The sequence below is a fragment of the Kogia breviceps genome, chromosome 8 (assembly GCF_026419965.1).
Source record: "Kogia breviceps isolate mKogBre1 chromosome 8, mKogBre1 haplotype 1, whole genome shotgun sequence".
In the NCBI taxonomy this organism is placed as follows: Eukaryota; Metazoa; Chordata; class Mammalia; order Artiodactyla; family Physeteridae; genus Kogia; species Kogia breviceps.
This window is the reverse complement of record NC_081317.1, coordinates 33,634,425-33,655,195: the sequence shown is the minus strand read 5'-3', so window position 1 is coordinate 33,655,195 and position 20,771 is coordinate 33,634,425. Positions and strand designations below refer to the sequence as shown.

Genomic DNA, 20,771 nt, shown 5'->3' with positions numbered 1-20,771 from the left:
GCTTCCCTGGTGGCGCAGTGGTTGAGAATCCACCTGCCGATGCAGGAGACACGGGTTCGTGCCCGGGTCCGGGAAGATCCCACGTGCCGCGGAGCGGCTGGGCCCGTGAGCCATGGCCTCTGAGCCTGCGCGTCGGGAGCCTGTGCTTCGCAACGGGAGAGGCCACAACAGTGAGAGGCCCGCGTACCACAGGAAAAATAAATAAATAAATAAATTAAATAAAATAAAGTGTTCATCACCACTCAGGAACCCCTTAGCTAAGGATACTTACCCCCAGAGCTGTCCCGCAGTGTGGTCCCAGGAGTTTCTCCAACACTCTCATTCACCTACCAACCATCTCAGGTCACCTGCCTGTCTGGGGACCACAAGAAAGGAGTTTGAAAAACCAACATCCTGTTTCCCCCAAAATATTTTTTATTCTTGCTTACATTTGTGTTTCCAATTGTGAATAAAAAATGCTTAGAAAGTGGTTACAAAACATCGTGAACTGGACACGAGGTGTGGGCTCGCCTTCTCTGCATGAGATGACACGGGGCCTGGCGTCTGGGTCTGGGTCGGCCTGCCTGGGCTCAGTCGGGCTTCTCACTTTCAGAATCTAGAAAACAAAACCGCCACAGCTCATTACAGGCCTGACACGAGGCCCTGGAAGTTGGAATGGTGACACCAGAGTGGTCACGCTCCTTGGAGGGCTGGGCAGCTGGACCATGACCCAGGCACTATGCATACATACCCCGGGCTGCCTCTGCCATCTGGCCACCTTCCACACTGAGCAACCGCCCAAACCAGGCAGGGCCTTGCAGGGCCCACTGCCCTGGAGAGCAAGGTGCCTCTGGCTCCACGGGCACAGCAAGCAGAGCAGCACCCCCGAACTGCCCGGCCTCTGCTCAGAGCTAGCACTGAGGCGGAGCACTGCAGGTGGCTAGGGGCACAAAGCCTGACTGCATCTCGGTGGAAATGCAGGACAAACAGACCAGGGCTGCCACCCCAGCCGCGGGGAGCCGGAGGCACCACGACCCCCAGCTTGAGTACATGCAGAACACACGCAGGGGCACCAGCTGCTGACCATAAGGCCATCGGGGCCGGCGAGCCAGGAAAACATGCTGAATTCCACGGGGCCCTCCCCAAATCTGCACCAAGGCCCTGCACCTACAGGACAGCAGAGCCCCTCAGGTGACCCCATGGCAGGTGGCCCAGCCCCCCACCCAGCTGTGTCCAAAGTGAGTCACACAAACCTGGCTTTCTGTGAGACAGCCAACATGGACAGGGGTCAGAGACACCATTTAGTTGGCCGTGAGACTCATGCCCTCCATGGGGCAGAGTCCACTGTACATCTAAATGCAGTTCAAATTCAGAGTTTGAAAGCCGAGTGAACAAGCCAACCTAGGCCTGAAGCCACAGAGCTGGCATGGGGTTCCCGCCCAACAGCCCACTCTCATCCTCTGAGCCATGTTGGCTCAGCGTCAATCACACCCGGCTCCTGCCAGGAAGACAGTACCTGCCACTCAGTCCTCAGGCCCCTCATGGCCACCCCAGCCTCCTGGGCAAGGTGTTGACAGCAGGCATGGAGCTGAGAGTGAAACTGTCAGGATGGGGCAGTGCTGCCTGCCAGGGCTACCCACCCCATGCTCCCTTTGAGACTGGCTGTTCATCTTTTATGTGGACAGAAGATAAGAAAAAGATGTTGTTCCACACTGTTTTCAAGCAAAAATGTTTATTTTTCTCCTTCAAATATACAATCTCTTGGGGAGTCTGTGCCACTGACCATTCACATACAAGGCCAGGACTCCAAATCACATGTCTGGTACAGCAGGGGGAGCGGGAAGAGGGCAGCTTCCACCACCCTCAGGAACCAGGCACACATGATTCTCAACCCAAGGACCAAGGGGCACATTACAGAGAACAGAAATCTCTTACTATAGTATCATGGCCTGGCAGAAGAGTCTGTATAATCACCTAGAAAATTCAATTCTAACTGAATTGATGGAATAATATATTTAAACCAAAATAATTCAGCCAATCCTAGTAAAGTCCCAAAGTACAGCAGAACTATACAATGCACAGCTGGGCAGCCCAACCAGCGGCCTCCCAGTGGAAAATGGGAAACATCTTGGTCAGTGAGGAGCAGGGCCTTCAGCTCCCACCCTGGGCTGTTTGATGCCTGTCTGGGATGAGTCCCACTGAAATTTCCAGGAGAGGAACACTCCCAGCCCCAGCAGGGCAACCTCAGTGCCTGGAGAACAGTCTGGAGGCTAGAAGTGGGTGGAGCAGCCTGTGAACACATGGCAAAGCTAGGCCCAAGTGGCCACAGGCCTCAGTGCAAATGACAGAAAAGGAAGGCAGGTCAGTAGGAGGGTTAGCAGGCCCCCAGAACAGAAGGGGTCCATTGTCTCTGCAGAGCAGGCAGCCTGCCTGTGCTCCTGCACCAGACACACACCTGTACCTCCCCCACACTCACAGCAGCCCTGCAGGCTTTGGGTCATGAGGGCGTGTCTGCTTACCTAGTGCTTTACAGCAGGTTCCACAGAGCCAAACACAGATGCTAACATTCCTGACTAAGAGACCAACTACCAGTAGCAATGCACTGCCCCAATAACCATGCATCCCTGGGCAGATTGCTGGCAGCGCCCATGGCACTGAAGTTGAGGGAGTGTGTCCATCTGTTTGCTATCTATGACCATACAGCTGGAGAGACCTCGTTTTATGAGGACAAAGCAGAACTCTTCTAGCATTTGCAACTCTTCAATATTCAAGGTCACTAGTTCAATTTTTTTTAAAGCACGTAAAACAAAAAAGTCAAGATCAGACTTTAGCTTCAGATTTTCAAACCATTCATGTCTCTGCAACTTAACATGGGAAATAGAGATATCAATACACAAGCCAACTGTAAATGAAATACATCTTTTCTGATACATGATTTTTAAAAACATCTCTTTCCATCAGGGAATGGAAAAGCTGGAATTCAAGGCACTGTACTTCTGCAGGGTGATTACAATGTTCTAACTATCAACTCAAGTACAGGAAGTGAGTGCAAAGACAGCAAGTGTAGACCATAGGAAACTAAGAGGGAACAAGGTCTGCAGCAATAAAGAAAGCAAGGACTGCTGCCCTGGCTGGGCACCCATGGGCAGGCGGGGCAGGACTTGGAGGCCAAACCACAACCTGACTCCTCTGGGCTATGCAGTTCAGTATGTTCCACTTGGCAAGTGGTGAGACAGAGGAGCTATGTGATCCGCAGCCGGGGGCCAGGCATGCTGACCATAGGTGGCCACAAGAACATGGGTAGTACTGGCGTGCCTGTTGCACTCAAGCCCGGCCCCTCATCGAAGCTCCAGCTGCCTGCTTGGGCTGCCCAGGGCCCCCAGGACACTGGAGCTGGGATCAGGCTTCCATACTGGCCCAAAGGCAGTGCGAAGGGCGGGGCTGGAAGGCAGGAGAGAGCAGTACCTGGCATGGGCACAGGCTGGGCTGAGGCAGCTCCAGGAATGACCGCGGTGGGTAGAGGGCTGGGTGCTGGGGCCAGACATGGCATCCCCACTGCTGTTCGAGACGTGTTCATCTACAAGACAAGAAACGTGGCTTCAATCAGCTAGCCTCCCTCAGGGGCCTTGGGGGTCCCCACAGTTTCTCCATCCTCAGGAGAGGGTGGTCTCAGGACCTGCCATGGGGCACCTTTAATGGCTGATGCCAGAGTGGAAGTACACGGCTGGGAGGCAGCCACCGTCCCTCCTTCCTTCCACAGAGCTGCAGCCTGCCCACCTCTGGGCCACATGCCCCGACTGTCCACAGGCCAGAGTGGGCTTCAAAGCAGACCCTGCAGGACATGAACCCTGAAGTCGCACTAAGGGGACCACACACCCCAACCCAAGGCCTCCTGCTTGATTGGTCAGTGCTATTATGGCAGGACCAGAACAGCTGGGAGCTGTGTAGGGCTGTGTGCCCAGAGATCTGGAGTCAGTGGCAGGGCAGCCCTTCTGCTCTCTGCACCTCAGGTATAACCCCACAGGAAAAGCAGCACAAGGGCTGGGAAATGAGCTGTGATGGCTGGTGAGACCAGCATGGCCGTGATGAAGAAACCTGATGAGGCTACTGCAAGAAAACAGAGCAGGGCCCAACAGCCTTCAAACTGTCTAGACAAAATGTTGGCAGATCTAACCAAGCAACTATAAATAAAGATAATACATCACAGCCAAGTGAGGTTTGCCCCAGGAATGCAATGATGTCCCAGTAGAAATCACTGCATCTCACCACAGTTACATCCCAAGGGAGAATTCCATGTGATGCTCCCCACAGATGCAGGGAGAGTATCTGAGGAGTTCCACCCTGCTTCATGGAAAGCACAGCTGCTGAAGCCGGAGGGTGCCTCCTCCATCTGGAAGGGCCTCTGCAGAACCCACAGCCAACCCTGTGCCGATGGTGAAATGCCAAATGTACTTCACTCAAGGATCCCCCTGTCCCTAGCCAACACTGTGTGGAAAGTTCCAGCCAATACAAGAAAAGGAATAAGGGGCACAGACTAGAAAAGAAAAAGGAAAACCATCCTTATCTGCAGATGACAAGATCGTTTATGGATAAAACCCAAAAGAGCAGACAAACCAATTTCTAGAACTAAAAAGCACATTTAGCAAGATTGCAGGCTACAAGGAACAGAAAACAACCATATTTCTATATACTACCAACATATAACTGTAAAAGGAAATTTTAAAGCAATAAAATTTACAACCACATTCCAAAATATCAACTGTCTCAGGGTAAACTTAATGAAAGCTGTGTAACACTTTTACACTGAGAACTATAAAACTTTGCTGAGAGAAAATTAAAAAGACATAAACAAAGCAATGCCATGTTTATAGAAAGACTCACTACTGTTAATGTGTCAAATCTTACCCAGATGCTTAACAGACTCAATACAATTGGAATCAAAGTCCCATAAGGCTATTTTGTAGGAATATACAAGCTGTTTCTAAAATGTAGGTGGAAGTATTAAAGACCTAGAAAAATCAAGAAATTCTTGGGAAGGGACAAATTCGAAGCATTAACAAACTATACATAAAATAGATAAGCAACAAGGATTTACTATATAACACAGGGAATTACACCCAATATCTTGTAATAACTTATAATGGAATATAGTTTGAAAAAAAGAAAATGACCACTAGCTAAGGCTTCAGCAAACAAAACCACCAAATGCTAGGGAAGGGGAGAATCTGTTTTCCAGAGTTATCACTTATAATATTCAGATGTCCAGTTTTCAACAAGAAATCACAAAATCTTTACAAAGAAAATGAGAAGTATGATCCATACAGAGGGAAAATTCATTAATAGAAAATGTCCCTGAAGAAGTCTAAACATTGCACTTACAAAATAAAGACTTTAAATCAACTGCTTTAAATATGTTCAAAGAGTTAAAGGAAACCATGGACAAAAAGAAAACCAGGAAAATGATTCATGAACAACATGAGAATATCAATAAAGTGACAGAAGTTATAAAAGGAACCAAATATTAGAGCTGAAATATTAGAGCTCAAAGGTATAATAACTGAAATTAAAACTCCACCAGAGAAGCTCAAAAGCAGATTTAAGCAGGCAGAATAAAGAATCAGCAACCTTGAGACCACAGAATTGAAATGATCAAGTCTGAGAAACAGAAAGAAAAAAAAAAAGAATGAAGACAAGAAAAGTATACAGAGCCTATCAGGGAGAAGAGAAAGTGAAGGACAGGAAAAAATACTTTAAGTAGAGAAAGAAAAGACTGTCAACCAAGATTCTACATCCAGCAAAATGAACCTTCAAGATGAAGGAGAAATTAAGACTCCTGGATAAACAAAAACTAAGGCAGGTTGTTACTAAAAGATATGCCCCACAAGAAATGCTAAAGGAAGAACTTTCATTTCAGGCTGAAATGAAAGGATAATAGACAGTAACTCAAAGCCATGAGACGAAATAAAGAAAGCAACTACACAGCTAACTATGTAAGCCAATACTATTGTACTTTTGGTTTTAATTCCTTTTTTCCCCTATATGATTTAAAAGGCAAATGCATTAGATAATAATTATAAATCTATGTGAACAGGCACACAATGTATAAAGATGCAATCTGTGCAAAAACAGAAAGGAGGAGGGATGGAGACATATATGAGCAGAGTATTGAAATAAGGTTGGTATTACTCAAACTAGGTTGTTATAAGGTTAAAATTTTAACTGTAATCCCTAAGGTAACCAATAAGAAAATAACAAAAATGTATACAGAAAGTAAAAAAAAAGGGGGGGAGGGGATAAAAACCTGTAGGACATACAGAAAAAAACATAGTTAAACCAGCAGAAGTCCTTTATTAACCATAATTACTTTAAATGTAAATGGATTGAACTCTCCAATTAATAGGCAAAGATTGGCAGAGTGGATAAAAAAAGCATAATTAATCTATATGCTATCTACAAAACACACACTTTAGATACAAACACACGAAGAGGTTGAAAGTAAAAGGATGGAGGAGAGGAGATCAAGATGGCAGAGTAGGAAGGTGCTGAGCTCACTTCCCCCCACGAACACGTCAAAAATACATCCATAAAGTGGGGCAGTTCTCTCTGAAAAGAAACTGGAAATGGACAGAAATATTCTTCTAAAACAAAAGCTGTAAAAGAAAGATCCACACGAGTCAGATAAGAAGGGAAAAGAGCTATCAGGTTGGGACCCAGGCCCACAGAAGAGGAGGGGGATAGGGGGATATCACCACTAGGAGATCCTCCCTGGGGGGTGAGTGGTTTAAACCACATATTGGGTACCCCAGCCCTGGCGTCCAACATGCTGACATTCACATTACAGAGTTTCCAGAAGGAGACAAGTCTTCTTATTGGCTTGAAAACTAATAGGACCTCGAGGAGGGCTGTGAGAAACCTAGACCTGGCTCCTGACACAAGCTTGCTTACTCCCAGGAATGAGGTGTAGAATGGAGATTAAAACTGCCCCAGAATTCCGGATGGTTTCATGAAACCACCTAGCATGCATCCAGCTCATCTACCTCTGAAGAGCTTCCCACTAGGTTGAAGGCTGCCATTGCTGAGGAAAGTGTGCAGTTGGGGATGGAACTGACTCAGACCCAACACTGCATATAAATGGGGCAAGGGCAGCCTTTGCTGGCACTCACAGAGGCAGCAAATCAGGAGCTGTATGGAGCTGACTAGCATTCTGGGACTGTCCCAGTGTACACCCTGGCCCACACCAGGTGCCCACTGCAGCCCTTTTGCTCCAGCACTGTGCCCCCTGGAGCAAAAGTGCCATTGCTGGGAGAGAGGAGAGAGCACACTTAGAGGGAAAGGAGCCAGCTCGGACCCCACCCCTGATTCAGCACCTTGGGATGAGACCCCACCCCTGATAGGGTAGTGATGACCACTCAGCATAGAAGAAGCTTCAGCTCACACATGGCTCTGGCTCTAGCCCCTTCATCCCCAGCCCCACCACCCACCAAGGTGATACCAGACAGCACATCCTGGGGGAAGACATGACCCATGCTCACTTCAGATCCAGCTCTCACACCAAAACTACCGAACACATGCAGACTGCATAGAGATGCTCCCACACAAGTACAACCCTTCAAGACCGAGATAGGTAACTGTTTCACCTAATTTTATAGAGATAGAAAACATTAAGTGAAATGAGAAAACAAAGGAATGTCTTTAAAACGAAAAAACAAAGAAAAAACTCTGAAAAAACAACTAATGAAAGAGAGAAAATTTACCAGATAAAGAGTTCAAAGCATTAGTAATAAGAATACTAACTGAACTAGGTAAAAGAATAGATGAGCACAGAAAGAATTTTAACACAGAACTAGAAAATATAAAAACCATTCAGAACTGAAGAATGAAATAACTAAAATGAAAAACACACTAGGAGGAATTAACAGACGGTAATAGAGAAGAATGCATAAGTGATCTGAAAGATAGAATAATGGAAATCATCCAATCAAAACAGTAAAAAGAGAAACAAAATTTTAAAATATGAGAACAGTTTAAGGGATCTCTGAGACAACATCAACCATGCTAACATTCACATTATAAGGGCTCCAGAAGGAGAAGAGAGAGAGAAGAGAGTTGAAAATTATTTGATGAAATCATGGCTGAAAACTTTCTGAACCTGGAGAAGGAAACAGATACCTAGGTACACAGAGTATCCCAAACAAGATGAACTGAAAGAGACACAGACCAAGATGTATCATAATTAAAATGGTAAAAGTTAGAGATAAGGAGAGAATTTAAAGGTTGCAAGAGAAAAGCAAAGAGTCACATACAAAGGAACACCCATAAGTCTATCAGCTGATTTTTCTGCACAAACTTTGCAGGCCAGAAGGGAATGGCATGACATATTTATAGTGCTCAAAGGGAAGAATCTACAACCTAGGACAATCTACCCAGCAAGATTATCATTTAGAATTAGAAGTGAGATAAAGAACTTCTCAAATAAGAAAAAACTGAAAGAGTTCATCAATACTTAAACTAACCCTAAAAGAAGTCTTAAATGGTCTTCTCCAAGTGGGAAAAAAAAGGCTACAACAAGATGTAAGGACTTATAGGAAAGGAAAAACCCCACAAGTAAAGGCAAATATATAGCAAAGGCTGTGGATCAATCACTTAACGTAAGCTAGTACAAAGGTTAAAAGACAAAAATTGGAAAATAAACTATAACTACAATCAACAGTTAAGGGATAAACATGAAGATGTAAAATATGACATCAAATATACAAAATGTATGGGAGGGGAGTAAAAAAATGTAGATCCTTTAGAATATGTTTGAATTTAAATGGCTACCAGTTTACAACAAGTAGATACATAGGTCAACATATATGAAACCCAAGGTAACCATAAATCAAACTCCTACAATAGATACACAAAAATAGGGAGAAAGTAACACAAGCATGCCATGATTTGATAAAGAAAATCATCAAACCACAAGGGAAGAAACTAAAAGAAGAAGAAAAGAATATAGAATGACAAAAACAACCAGAAAACGAGTAACAAATGGCAGTTAAGTATATACCTATAAATAATTACTTTAAATGTCAATGGACTAAATGTTCCAATCAAACGACACAGAGTGGATGACTGGATAAAAAACAAGACCCATCTATGTGCAAGAGACTCTCTTTAGAATTAAAGACACACAGACTAATAGTGAAGGGATGGAAGGAGCTATTTCATGGAAATGAAAATGACAAGAGAGCTGGTAGCAATACTAATATCTTGCAAATTAGACTTTTAAAAAAAGTCTATAAAAAAACAAAGAAGGATATTATATAATGATACAGTGATCAATATAAGAAGATAATATAACATTTATAATATGTATGTACTTCATATAGGTGCAACTAAATATGGAAAGCAAATATTAACAGACATAAAAAGGAGAAACTGACAATAATAGAATAATAGTTGGAGACTATAATGAAATATTGGTCTTAGACACATTAGACAAATTGAACTTAATAGATATATATAGGACATTCCATCCCAAAATAGCAGAATACACATTCTTTTCAAGTGCACATGGAATGTTCTCTAGGATAGATCACATGCCAGACCAAAAAACAAGTCTCAATAAATAGAAGAGAACTGAAATTACATCAAGCTTTGTTTTTCAACCACAACAGTATGAAACTAGAAACCAATTACTGTTAGAAAAATGGGAAAAACACATACACATGGAGACTAAATGACATGTTAATAAAAGAAACAATGGATGAATGAAGAAATCAAAGAGGAAATCAGAAAAAAATGAGACAAATGAAAAAAATGCAACTTTGCACAACCTAGAGGATGTAGCAAAAGCAAATATAAGAGGGAAGATTATAATAATACATGCATACCTGAGCATACAAGAAAAATCTCAGATAAACAACCTATCCTCCAACTAAATGAATTAGAAAAAGAATAAAGCCCAAGTCAGCACAAGTAAATAAATAATAAAGATCAGAGAGGAAATGAATAAAAGAGAGACAAAAAAGATCACTGAAACTAGGAGCTGATTTTTTAAAAAGATAAGCAAAATTGATAAGCTTTTAGCTAGGCTCATTAAGAAAAAAAGAGAGAGAACCCAGAAAAACAAAATAAGATAGGAAAGAGAGGATTACAACCAATATCAGTGAAATACAAAATATCATAAAAGAATATTACAATTATATACCAACAAATTGAACAACATAGAAGAAATGGATAAAAATCCTAGAAACACAAAATCTTCAAAGACTGAATCAGAAAGAAATGGACAATCTGAACAGACTAGTAGTGAAATTGAATTATTGTTCAAAAAGACCTCCCAGCAACAAAAGTCCAGGAACAGATGGCTTCACAAGGAAATTCTCCCAAATATATAAAGAAGAGCTAATACCTAGTGTAACAAACTAGTCCAACAAAATGAAGAGGAGGGAATACTCCCAAATTCATTCTGAGGTCACCATTACACTGATACCAAATCTAGAAAAAGACATTACAGAGAAAAGAAAATTACTAGTCAATATCTGTGATGAATATAGATGCAAAAATCCTCAAAAAATATTAGCAAACCAAATTCAATAATATATAAAAAGGATAATACACCATGATCAAGTGGGATTTATTCCACAGATTCAAGGACAGTTCAATATCCACAAGTCAATCAGTGTGATACACCACATTAACAAAAGGAAGGATAAAAATCACATTATCATTTCAATAGACACAGAAAAGCATTTGACAAAATTCAACTTCTATTCATGATAAAGACTTGCATCAAAGTTGGTATAGAGGAAACATATTTCAACATAATAAAGGCCATTTATGACAAACCCACAGCTAACATCATACTCAACAGTGAAAAGCCAAAGCTTTTCCTCTAAACTCAGGAAAAAGACAAGGATGCCCACTCTCGCCACTAAGAAGTAGTACTGGAAGTCCTAGCCACAGCAGTCAGGCAAGAAAAAGAAATAAAAGGCATCCAAATTGGAAAGGAAGAAGTAAAAATGTCACTATTTGCAGATGACATGATGTTATACTCAGAAAATTCTGAAGTTCCATCAAAAAACTATGAGAACTAATAGATGAATTCAGTAAAGTTGCAGGATACAAGATTGACATACAGAAATTGATTGGTTTTCTAAACACTAATAATGAACTATCAGAAAGAGAAAGCAATAAAACAATCACATTTAAAATTGCATCAAAGAGAATAAAATACCTAAGAATAAACTTAACCAAGGAGGTGAAAGATCTATAACCTGAAGACTCTAAAACATTGATGAAAGATATTTAAGATGATACAAACAAATAGAAAAGATATTCCATGTTCCTGGATTGGAAGAATTAATACTGTTAAAATGGCCATACTACCCAAAGCAATCTACAGATTTAATTCAATCCCTATCAAATTACCCATGACATTTTCCACAAAACTAGAGCAAATAACCCTAAAATTTATATGGAACCAAAAAGGCTCCCAATTACCAAACCAATCTTGAGAAAAAAGAACAAAGCTGGAGGTATCACACTCCCCAACTTCACATTATACTACAAAGGTACAGTAATCAAAGAGCATGGTACTGACACAAAAACAGAAACATACATCAATGGAACAGAATGGACAGCCCCAAAATAAACCCATAAACTTATTGTCAATTAATCTACAACAAAGGAGGCAAGAATATACAAGGGGTAAAGGCAGTCTCTTCAGTAAATGGTGCTGGGAAAACTGGACAACTACATGTAAAAGAATAAAATTAGAACACTCTCTAACACCATATAAAAAAATAAACTCAAAATGAATTAATGACTTAAATAAGACTGAAACCCATAAAACTACTTGAGGGAAACTTAGGCAGAACACTCTTTGACATAAATCAAAGGAATATTTTTTTGGCTCTGTCTCCTAAGGCAAATGAAACAAAAGCAAAAACAAACAAATGGGACCTAATTAAACTTAAAAGCTTTTGCACAGCCAAAGAAACCTTTGACAAAAATAAAAGACAACCTATTATTGAAAGTGAGAAAATATTTGCAAATGATATGACTGATAAGGGGTTAATATCCAAAATACATAAACAGCTCATATAATTCAATATCAAAAAACAAACAACCTGATTAAAAAATGGACAGAAGACTTGAATAGATATTTCTCAAAGAAGATATACATATGGCCAAAGGGCACATGAAAAGATTCTCAACATTGGTAATCAGAGAAATGTAAATCAAAACCACAATGAAGTATCACCTCACACCTGTCAGAATAGCTATCATCAAAAAGACCGCCAATAACAAATGTTGGCAAGGATATGGAGAAAAGGTTACCCTAGTACACTGTGGATGGGAATGCAAATTGGTGCAGCCACTATGGAAAACATTATGGATGTTCTTCAAAAAACTGAAAATAGAACCACCATATGATCCAGCAATTACATTCTTGTGTATATATCCATAGAAAATGAAAACACTAATTTGAAAAGATACTTGCACCTCAGTGATCACAGCAGCTTCATGTACAATAGCCAAGATACGGAAACAACCTAAGCAACAGATGAATGGATAAAGAAAATGTGAGTTACATATATAATGGAATATTACTCAGCCATAAAAAATGAAATTTTGCCATTTGCATCAACATGGATGGAGCTGGAGAGTATTATGCTTAGTGAAATAAATCAGAGAAAGAAAAATATTGTATATGATCAGTTACATGTGGAATCTAAAAAATAAAATAAACGAATATAACAAAACAGATATAGATTCACAGATATATAGAAAACAAACTAGTGGTTACCAGTGGGAAGCTGGAGGGAGGGAGGGGCAAGATAGTGGTAGGGGATTAAGAGGTACTAACTAATAGGTATAAAATAAATAAGTTACGAGGATATATTATACAGCACAGGGAATATAGCCAACATTTTATAATAACTTTAATGATGTACATCTATAAAAATACTGAATAACTATGTTGTACACTTGAAACTAATAAAATAGTTTAAATCAACTGTATTTCAATTAAAAATTCTTTAAAAAAAGAAAAAGAAAGTGAAATGATGGGAAAATAAACTCCTGAGAGCTGATCCAAGATGGCACAGTGGAAGGAGCTTGGGCTTACCTCACAATAAAACCACAACTAACTGCTGAACAGTCATCGATAAAAAAGACTGGAAGCTTCCCCAAAAGATATTCTACATCCAAAGATATAAAGAAGAAACCACAGCAAGACGGTAGGAGGGGCACACTCACAATATAATCAAATCCCATTACCCTGGGTGGGTGATCCACAAACTGGAGAATTATTATATTGCAGAAGTTCTCCCACAGGAGTTAGAGTTCTGAGCTCCACGTTAGTTTCCCCAGCTGGGGGTCTGACATCAGAGGAAGGAGCCCCAAAGACATTTGGCTTCGAAGGCCAGGAAGGCTTGATTGCAGGAGCTCCACAGGACTAGGGGAAGCGGAGACTGCACTCTTGGAGGGTGCACACAAGGTCTCACATGTACTGGGACCCAGTGCAAAGGCAGTGACTTCACAGGAGCCTAGGCTGGACCTACCTGCTGGTCTTGGAGGATCTTCTGGGGAGGGGGTTGTGGCTGTGGCTCTCCCTTGGGATGTGGACATGGGAGATTTCGAGGAGTGTGCAGCTGCGTGAACTCTCAAGGAGGCAGACATCTTGCTTGGGTCATCAGCACCAAGACCTGGCCCCACCCAACAGCCTGTAGTCTCAAGTACTGGGATGCCTCAGGCCAAACAACAGCCCTACCCATCGGCAGACAGGCTGCCTAAAGACTTCCTGAGCCCACAGACACCTCTAGACACATCCCTTGACACGGTTCTGCCCATCTGCCCACCAAAGGGCCAAGATCCACCTCCACCCATCAGTAGGCAGGCACCAGTCCTTCCCACTAGAAGACCTGCACAAGCGTCTATACCAGCCTCACCCACTAGGGCAGACACCAGAAGCAAGAATACTACAATCAGGCAGCCTGCAGAACTGAGTCTGCAAATACAGGAATTTGTTCCAGACAAACAAACAAGATAAAACCCCAAAGAACAACTAAGCAAAGTAGAGACAGGCAATCTACCAGAGAAAGAATGCAGAATAATGATAGTAAAGATGATCCAAGATCTCAGAAAAAGAATGGATGCACAGTGTGAGAAAATACGAGAAATTTTCAATAAAGAGTTAGAAAATATAGAGAACAACCAGAGTTGAAGAATACAATAATTGAAATGAAAAATACACCAGAAGGAATCAATAGCAGAATAAATGATGCAGAAGAACAAATAAGTGAGCTGGAAGACAGAAAGGGGGAAACCACTGCTGCAGAACAGAATAAAGAAAGAAGAATGAAAAGAAATGAAGACAGTTTAAGAGACCTCTGGGACAAAATTAAATGCACAAACATTCACATTATAAGGGTCCCAAAAAGAGAGGAGAGAGAGAAAGGGCCCGAGAAAATATTTGAAGACATAATAGCTGAAAACTTCCCTAACATGAGAAAGAAAACACTCACTCAAGTCCAGGAAATGCAGAGTCCCAGGCAGGATTAACCAAAGGAGGCACGCACCAAGACAGTTATCAAATTGACAAACATTAAAGACAAAGAGAAAATATTAAAAGCAACAAGGGAAAAGCAACAAATAATGTACAAGGGAATCCCTTTACGGTTATCAGTTGATTTTTTCAGCAGAAACTCTGCAGGCCAAAAGGGAGTGGCACGATACATTTAAATGAAGAAAGGGAAAGAATATTCGACGCAGCAAGGTGCTCATTCAGATTCAACGGAGAAATAAAAAGCTTTACAGACAAGCAACAGGTAAAAGAATTCAGCACCACCAAACCAGTTTCACAACAAATGCTAAAGGAACTTCTCTAGGTGGAAAAGAAAAAGCCACAACTGGAAACAAGAAAATTACAAAATGGGAAAGCTCACCAGGAAAGGCAAACATACAGTAAAGGTAAGAAATCATCATACAAATAGGATATCTAAACCCATAATTGTGAGAGGAAGAGAGTACAAATGCAGGATATTTGAAATACATTTGAAATTAAGAGCTCAGCAACTGAAAACAATCGTGTGTGTATATATGTGTGTGTGTGTGTGTGTGTGTGTTTATACTGCTGCATCAAAACCTCATGGTAGGACTTCCCTGGTGGCGCAGTGGTTGAGAGTTCGCCTGCCAATGCAGGGGACAAGGGTTTGTGTCCCAGTCCGGGAGGATCCCGCATGCCATGGAGCGGCTGGGCCTGTGAGCCATGGCTGCTAAGCCTGTGCGTCTGGAGCCTGTGCTCCGCAATGGGAGAGGCCACAACTGTGAGAGGCCCGTGTACTGCAAAAAAACCCCCCCAAAACAAAAAAAATTCTCATGGTAACCACAAACCAAAAATGTATAATAGATATATACACACATAAGAAAAAGGAATCTAAATACAGCTGTACACAGAGTCATCAAATCACAAGAGAAGAGAAAAACGGAGGAAAGGAAGAAAAAGACCTACAGAAACAAACCCGAAACAATTAATAAAGGGGCAATAAGAACATATGTATTGATAATTACCTTAAATGTAAATGGATTAAATGCTCCAACTGAAAGATACAGACTGGCTGAATGGATACAAAAATAAGACCTGTATATATGCTGTTTATAAGAGACCCACTTCAGATATAGAGGCACATACAGACTAAAAGTGAGGGGATGGAAAACAGTATTCCATGCAAATGTAAATGAAAAGAAAGGTGGAGTATCAATACTCATATGAGACAAAATAGACTTTAAAATAAAGACTATTACAAAAGACAAAGGACACTATATAATGATCAAGGGATCAAGTCAAGAAGATATAACAGTTGTTAACATATATGCACCTAACATAGGAGTGCTTCAGTATATAAGGGAAATGCTAACATCCATAAAGGAAACAATTGACAGTAACACAATAATAGCTGGTGACTTTAACACCCCACTTTCATCAACGGGCAGATCATCTGGACAGAAAATCAATAAGGAAACACAGGCCTTAAATGACACATTAGACCAAATGGACTTAATTGATATTTACAGAACATTCCATCCAAAAGCAGCAGAATACACATCCTTCTCAAGTGCACATGAAACATTCTCCAGGATAGATGACATCCTGGGCCACAAAACAACCCTTGCTAAATTTAAGAAAACTGAAATCATTTCAAGCATCTTTTCCAACCACAATGCTCTGAGATTAGAAATCAACTACAAGAAAAAAAAACTGCAAAAAAATACAAACACATGGAGGCTAAACAATATGTTACTAAATAACCAATGGACTACTGAAGAAAGCAAAGGGGAAATCAAAAAATATCTACAGCTAAATGAAAACAGAATCATGACGATCTGAAACCTATGGGACACAGCAAAAGCAGTTCTAAGAGGGAAGTTTATAGAGATACAAGCTTACCTCAGGAAATAAGAAAAATCTAAAATAAACAACCTAAAGTTACACCTAAAGCAACTGGAGAAAAAAGAACAAAAGCCAAAGTTAGTAGAAGGAAAGAAATCATAAAGATCAGAGCAGAAATAAATGAAACAGAGACAAAGAAAACAATAGAAAAGATCAATTAAACTAAAGGCTGGTTCTTTGAAAAGATAAACAAAATTGACAAAACTTTAGCAAGACTCATGAAGAAAAAAAGGGAGAAAGCCAAAATCAATAAAATTAGAAATGAAAAAGGAGAAGTTACAACCAATAACACAGAAATAAAAAGGACCATAAAAGACTACAACAGGCAATTATATGCCAATAAAATGGACAACCTAAAAGAAATGGACAAATTCTTAGAAAGGTACAATCTCCCAAGACTGAACCTGGAAGCAACTGAACATATGAACAGACCAATTACAAGTACTGAAATTGAATCTGTGATTTTAAAAACTCCGAACAAACAAAAGACCAGGACCAGAGGGCTTCATAGGTGAATTCTACCAAACATTTAGAGAAGAGTGAACACCTATCCTGAAACTATTCCAAAAAGTCACAGAGTAAGGAACACTTCTAAACTCATTCTCTGAGGTCACCACCATCATCCTGATACCAAAACCAGACAAAGATATCACAAAAAATGAAAATTACACGCCAATATCATTGATGAATATAGATGCAAAAACCCTCAACAAAATACTTAGCAAACCAAATCCAACAACACATTAAAAGGATCATACACCATGATCAAGTAGCATTTATCCCAGGGATGCAAGAACTTTTCAATATCTGCAAACCAATCAGTGTGATACACCACATTAACATATTAAAGAATAAAAACCATATGATCATCTCAATAGATGCAGAAAAAGCTTTTGAAAAAATTCAACACCCACTTATGATAAAACCTCTCTGGAAGGTGGGCAGAGAGGGAACCTACCTCAACGTAATAAAGGCCATGTATGACAAACCCACAGCCAACATCATTCTCAATGGTGAAAAACTGAAAGCACTTCCTCTAAGATGAGGAACAAGACAAGGATGCCCACTCTCGCCACTTTTATTCAACATAGTTTTGGAAGTCCTAGCCACAGCAATCAGAGAAGAAAAAGAAATAAAAGGTCTCCAAATGGGAAAAGAGGAAGTAAAACTGTCACTGTTTGCAGATGACATGATACTATACATAGAAAATCCTAAAGGTGCTACCAGAAAACTACTAGGGCTCGTCAATGATTCTGGTAAATTTGTAGGATACAAAATGAATACAAAGAAATCTGTTGCATTTCTATACACTAACAATGAAAGATCAGAAAGAGAAATTAAGGAAACAATCCCATTGGCCATTGCATCAAAAAGAATAAAATACCTAGGAATAAACCTACCTAAGGAGACAAAAGACCTGTACTCCAAAAACTATAAGACACTGATGAAAGAAATCGAAGATGACACAAACAGATAGAAAGATATACCATGTTCTTGGATGGGAAGAATCAATATTGTGAAAATGACTCTACTACCCAAAGCAATCTACAGACTCAATGCAATCCCTATCAAACTACCAATGGCATTTTTCACAGATCTAGAACAAAAAATTTCACAATTTGTATGGAAACACAAAAGACCCTGATTAGCTGAAGCAATCTTGAGAAAGAAAAATGGAGCTGGAGGAATCAGGCTCCCTGACTTCAGACTATACTATAAAGCTACAGTCATCAAAACAGTATGGTACTGGCACAAAAACAGAAATATAGATCGATGGAACAGGATAGGATATCCACAAATAAACCCACACCTATGGTCAATTAATCTAGCAGAAAGGAGGCAAAAACATATAATGGAGAAAAAATAGTCTCTTCAATAAGTGGTTCTGGGCAAACTGGACAGCTACCTGTAAAAGAATAAAATTAGAACATTCTCTAACACCATATATAAAAATAAACTCAAAATGAATTAATGACTTAAATAAGACTGAAAACCATAAATCTCCTCGAGGAAAACATAGGCAGAACACTCTTCAACATAAATCATAGCAATATAGTTGCAGACTTTAATATTTCACTTTCAATAAAGGATAGGACAACCAGATAGAAGATAAGTAAGGAGAGGATCTGAACATCACAAACCGATTAGGCTTAATAAACATTTACAAAACATTTCACCCAATAAGAGCAGAATTCTACAGTGTAAGTCCTGACAAGTAGCTTTTCTTTTTTTTTTTTGTAATGCAAGTGCCTGACTTAAGCTTTGATTTCCTGAAGCCTCCACTTCAAAGAAGCCATCTCAAATAAAAGCACTGCCAGCCACACAACTAGATAAAGACCTACCATTCCCTTCACCCACCCCCATCCAAGCTCCTGTAATTTAGAGACCTCTGATTGATTTTAAATAACTGACCATTTGGCTATTTGCCTTTTCTTTTCTTCTTGCACTTTAATTCCCACTCTTACGTTTTAAGTTCACAAATACGTAATAAACTAGTGAAACTCCAACAAAAGCAGAACCCCAGGCCTGCCTGTCTGTCCGTCTGACCATCTCTTTCACCCTCTCTCTTTCTCTCTCCCTCCTTGCAACCTCACTATGTAGCCCCAGGTGTGTCATGTAACCCTCCCCTCCAGACTTGTGAGTAATAAACCTTGTCCTTTCCACAGTTTACTGATGGTTATTGCTGAGGAATCTTGCAATCATAGTAAGAACCACAAGGGTTGGTCCAGCCACATGACTGGTTCTGAAAGGTGAACCCAGGCCCAGGTGAGTGCTCCCAGGCATTTCTAGCTGATAGCATCACTACTGATAGGCTGAGGGTGGCACAAAACAAATACACATTCTTTTAAAGTGCACAGGGAACATTCTCCAAAACAGGCCATATGTTAGTCCACAGAACAATTTTAAAAGATTAAAATCAGGGCTTCCCTGGTGGCGCAGTGGCTGAGAGTCCACCTGACGATGCAGGGGACATGGGTTAGTACCCCCGGTCTGGGAAGATCCCGCATGCCATGGAGCGGCTGGGCCCGTGAGCCATGGCCTCTGAGCCTGTGTGTCCAGAGCCTGTGCTCCGCAACAGGAGAGGCTGCAACAGTGAAAGGCCCGCGTACCACAAAAAAAAAAAAAAAAAAAAAAAAAAAAGATTAAAATCATACAAAGTATCTTTTCTAACACAATGAATGAAATTAAAAAAATTTTTAAACTAGAAAACTGGCATATATGTAGAAAATAAACAATGCACTCAAACTGCACTCAAACAACCAAATAGCCAAAGACGTAATCACAGGAAGATCAGAAAACACCTTAGAACAAATGAAAAGGAAAACACAACATATTAAAATTTATTACATATAGCAAAAGAAGTGTCCAGAGGGAAATTTATAACTGCAGATGCCTACATTAAAAAAGATGAAAGATCTTAAGCCAATAACTTAACTGTATACCATAATAAACTGAGATAAACAAAATACAGAATAGAAAAACAATAAAGAAAAATCAATGAAACCAAAAGTTGGTGTTTTAAAAAGATCAAAAATTGGCAAAGTCTTTAGCTACCAAAACGGATAACTCAGATGAAATAGACAAATTCTTAGAAACACCCAAACTTCCAAAACTGACTCAAGAGGAAATAGAAAATCTGAATAGACCTGTAACAAGTAGTGAGATTGAATTATTAATAAAAAACCTCTCAAAAAAGAAAAGCCCAGGACCAGACGGCTTCCCTGGTGAATGGTACCATTTAAAGAAGAATTAACACCAATATTTCTCAAACTCTTCCAAAAAGTTGAAGAGGTGGGAACACTTCCTAACTCATTCTATGTAGCCAGCATCACTCTGGTATCAAAGCCAGATAAAGACATCATAAGAAAAAAAAATTACAAATACCTGTGATAAATACTGATGTAGAAATCTTCACTAAAACATTAGCAAACTGGATTCAATAGCATATTAGGAGTATACACCATGACCAGGTGCAATCCTGCAAGGGTGGTTTAATATATGAAAATCAATCAATGTAACACACCATTAATAGAATGAAGAGTTAAAAAAATATGATCATCTTAATTAATGCAGAAAAACCATTTGACAAAATCCAACACTCTTTCATGACAACAGCACTCAACATACTAGAAATAAAATAGAATTTTCTCAGTATGATAAAGGCCATATATGAAAAAACCCTTATTAACATCACACTCAATGGTGAAAGACTGAACATTTTTCCTTTAAGATCAAGACAGAGATGCCCACTTTTTCCATTTCTCTTCAATGTAGTACTTGAAGTTCTACCCAGAGAAATTAGGCAAGAAAAGGAAATAAAAGGCACCCAAATTGGAAAGGAAGAATTAAA

At 40.2% G+C, this 20,771-nt stretch overlaps 1 protein-coding gene across 12 annotated transcripts in view; it reads right to left on the bottom strand.

The window, feature by feature from the left end:
• Window positions 1-391: 391 nt before the first annotated feature.
• WNK2 (WNK lysine deficient protein kinase 2) overlaps window positions 392-20,771 on the bottom strand; it is a 150,386-nt gene continuing 130,006 nt past the window's right edge. For 6 of the 12 annotated variants that reach the window (XM_059072915.2, XM_059072917.2, XM_059072918.2 and 3 more), the window contains 2 exons: window positions 3,445-3,556; window positions 392-595 (listed from right to left, as the gene is read on the bottom strand). In XM_059072915.2, the coding sequence (XP_058928898.1) occupies window positions 570-595; window positions 3,445-3,556 (138 nt within the window). In that variant the 3' untranslated portion in view covers window positions 392-569. Of the gene's footprint in view, window positions 596-1,694; window positions 3,557-20,771 lie in introns of those variants that run through there. The other 6 variants (XM_059072914.2, XM_067041159.1, XM_067041156.1 and 3 more) reach the window with 2 other exon arrangements.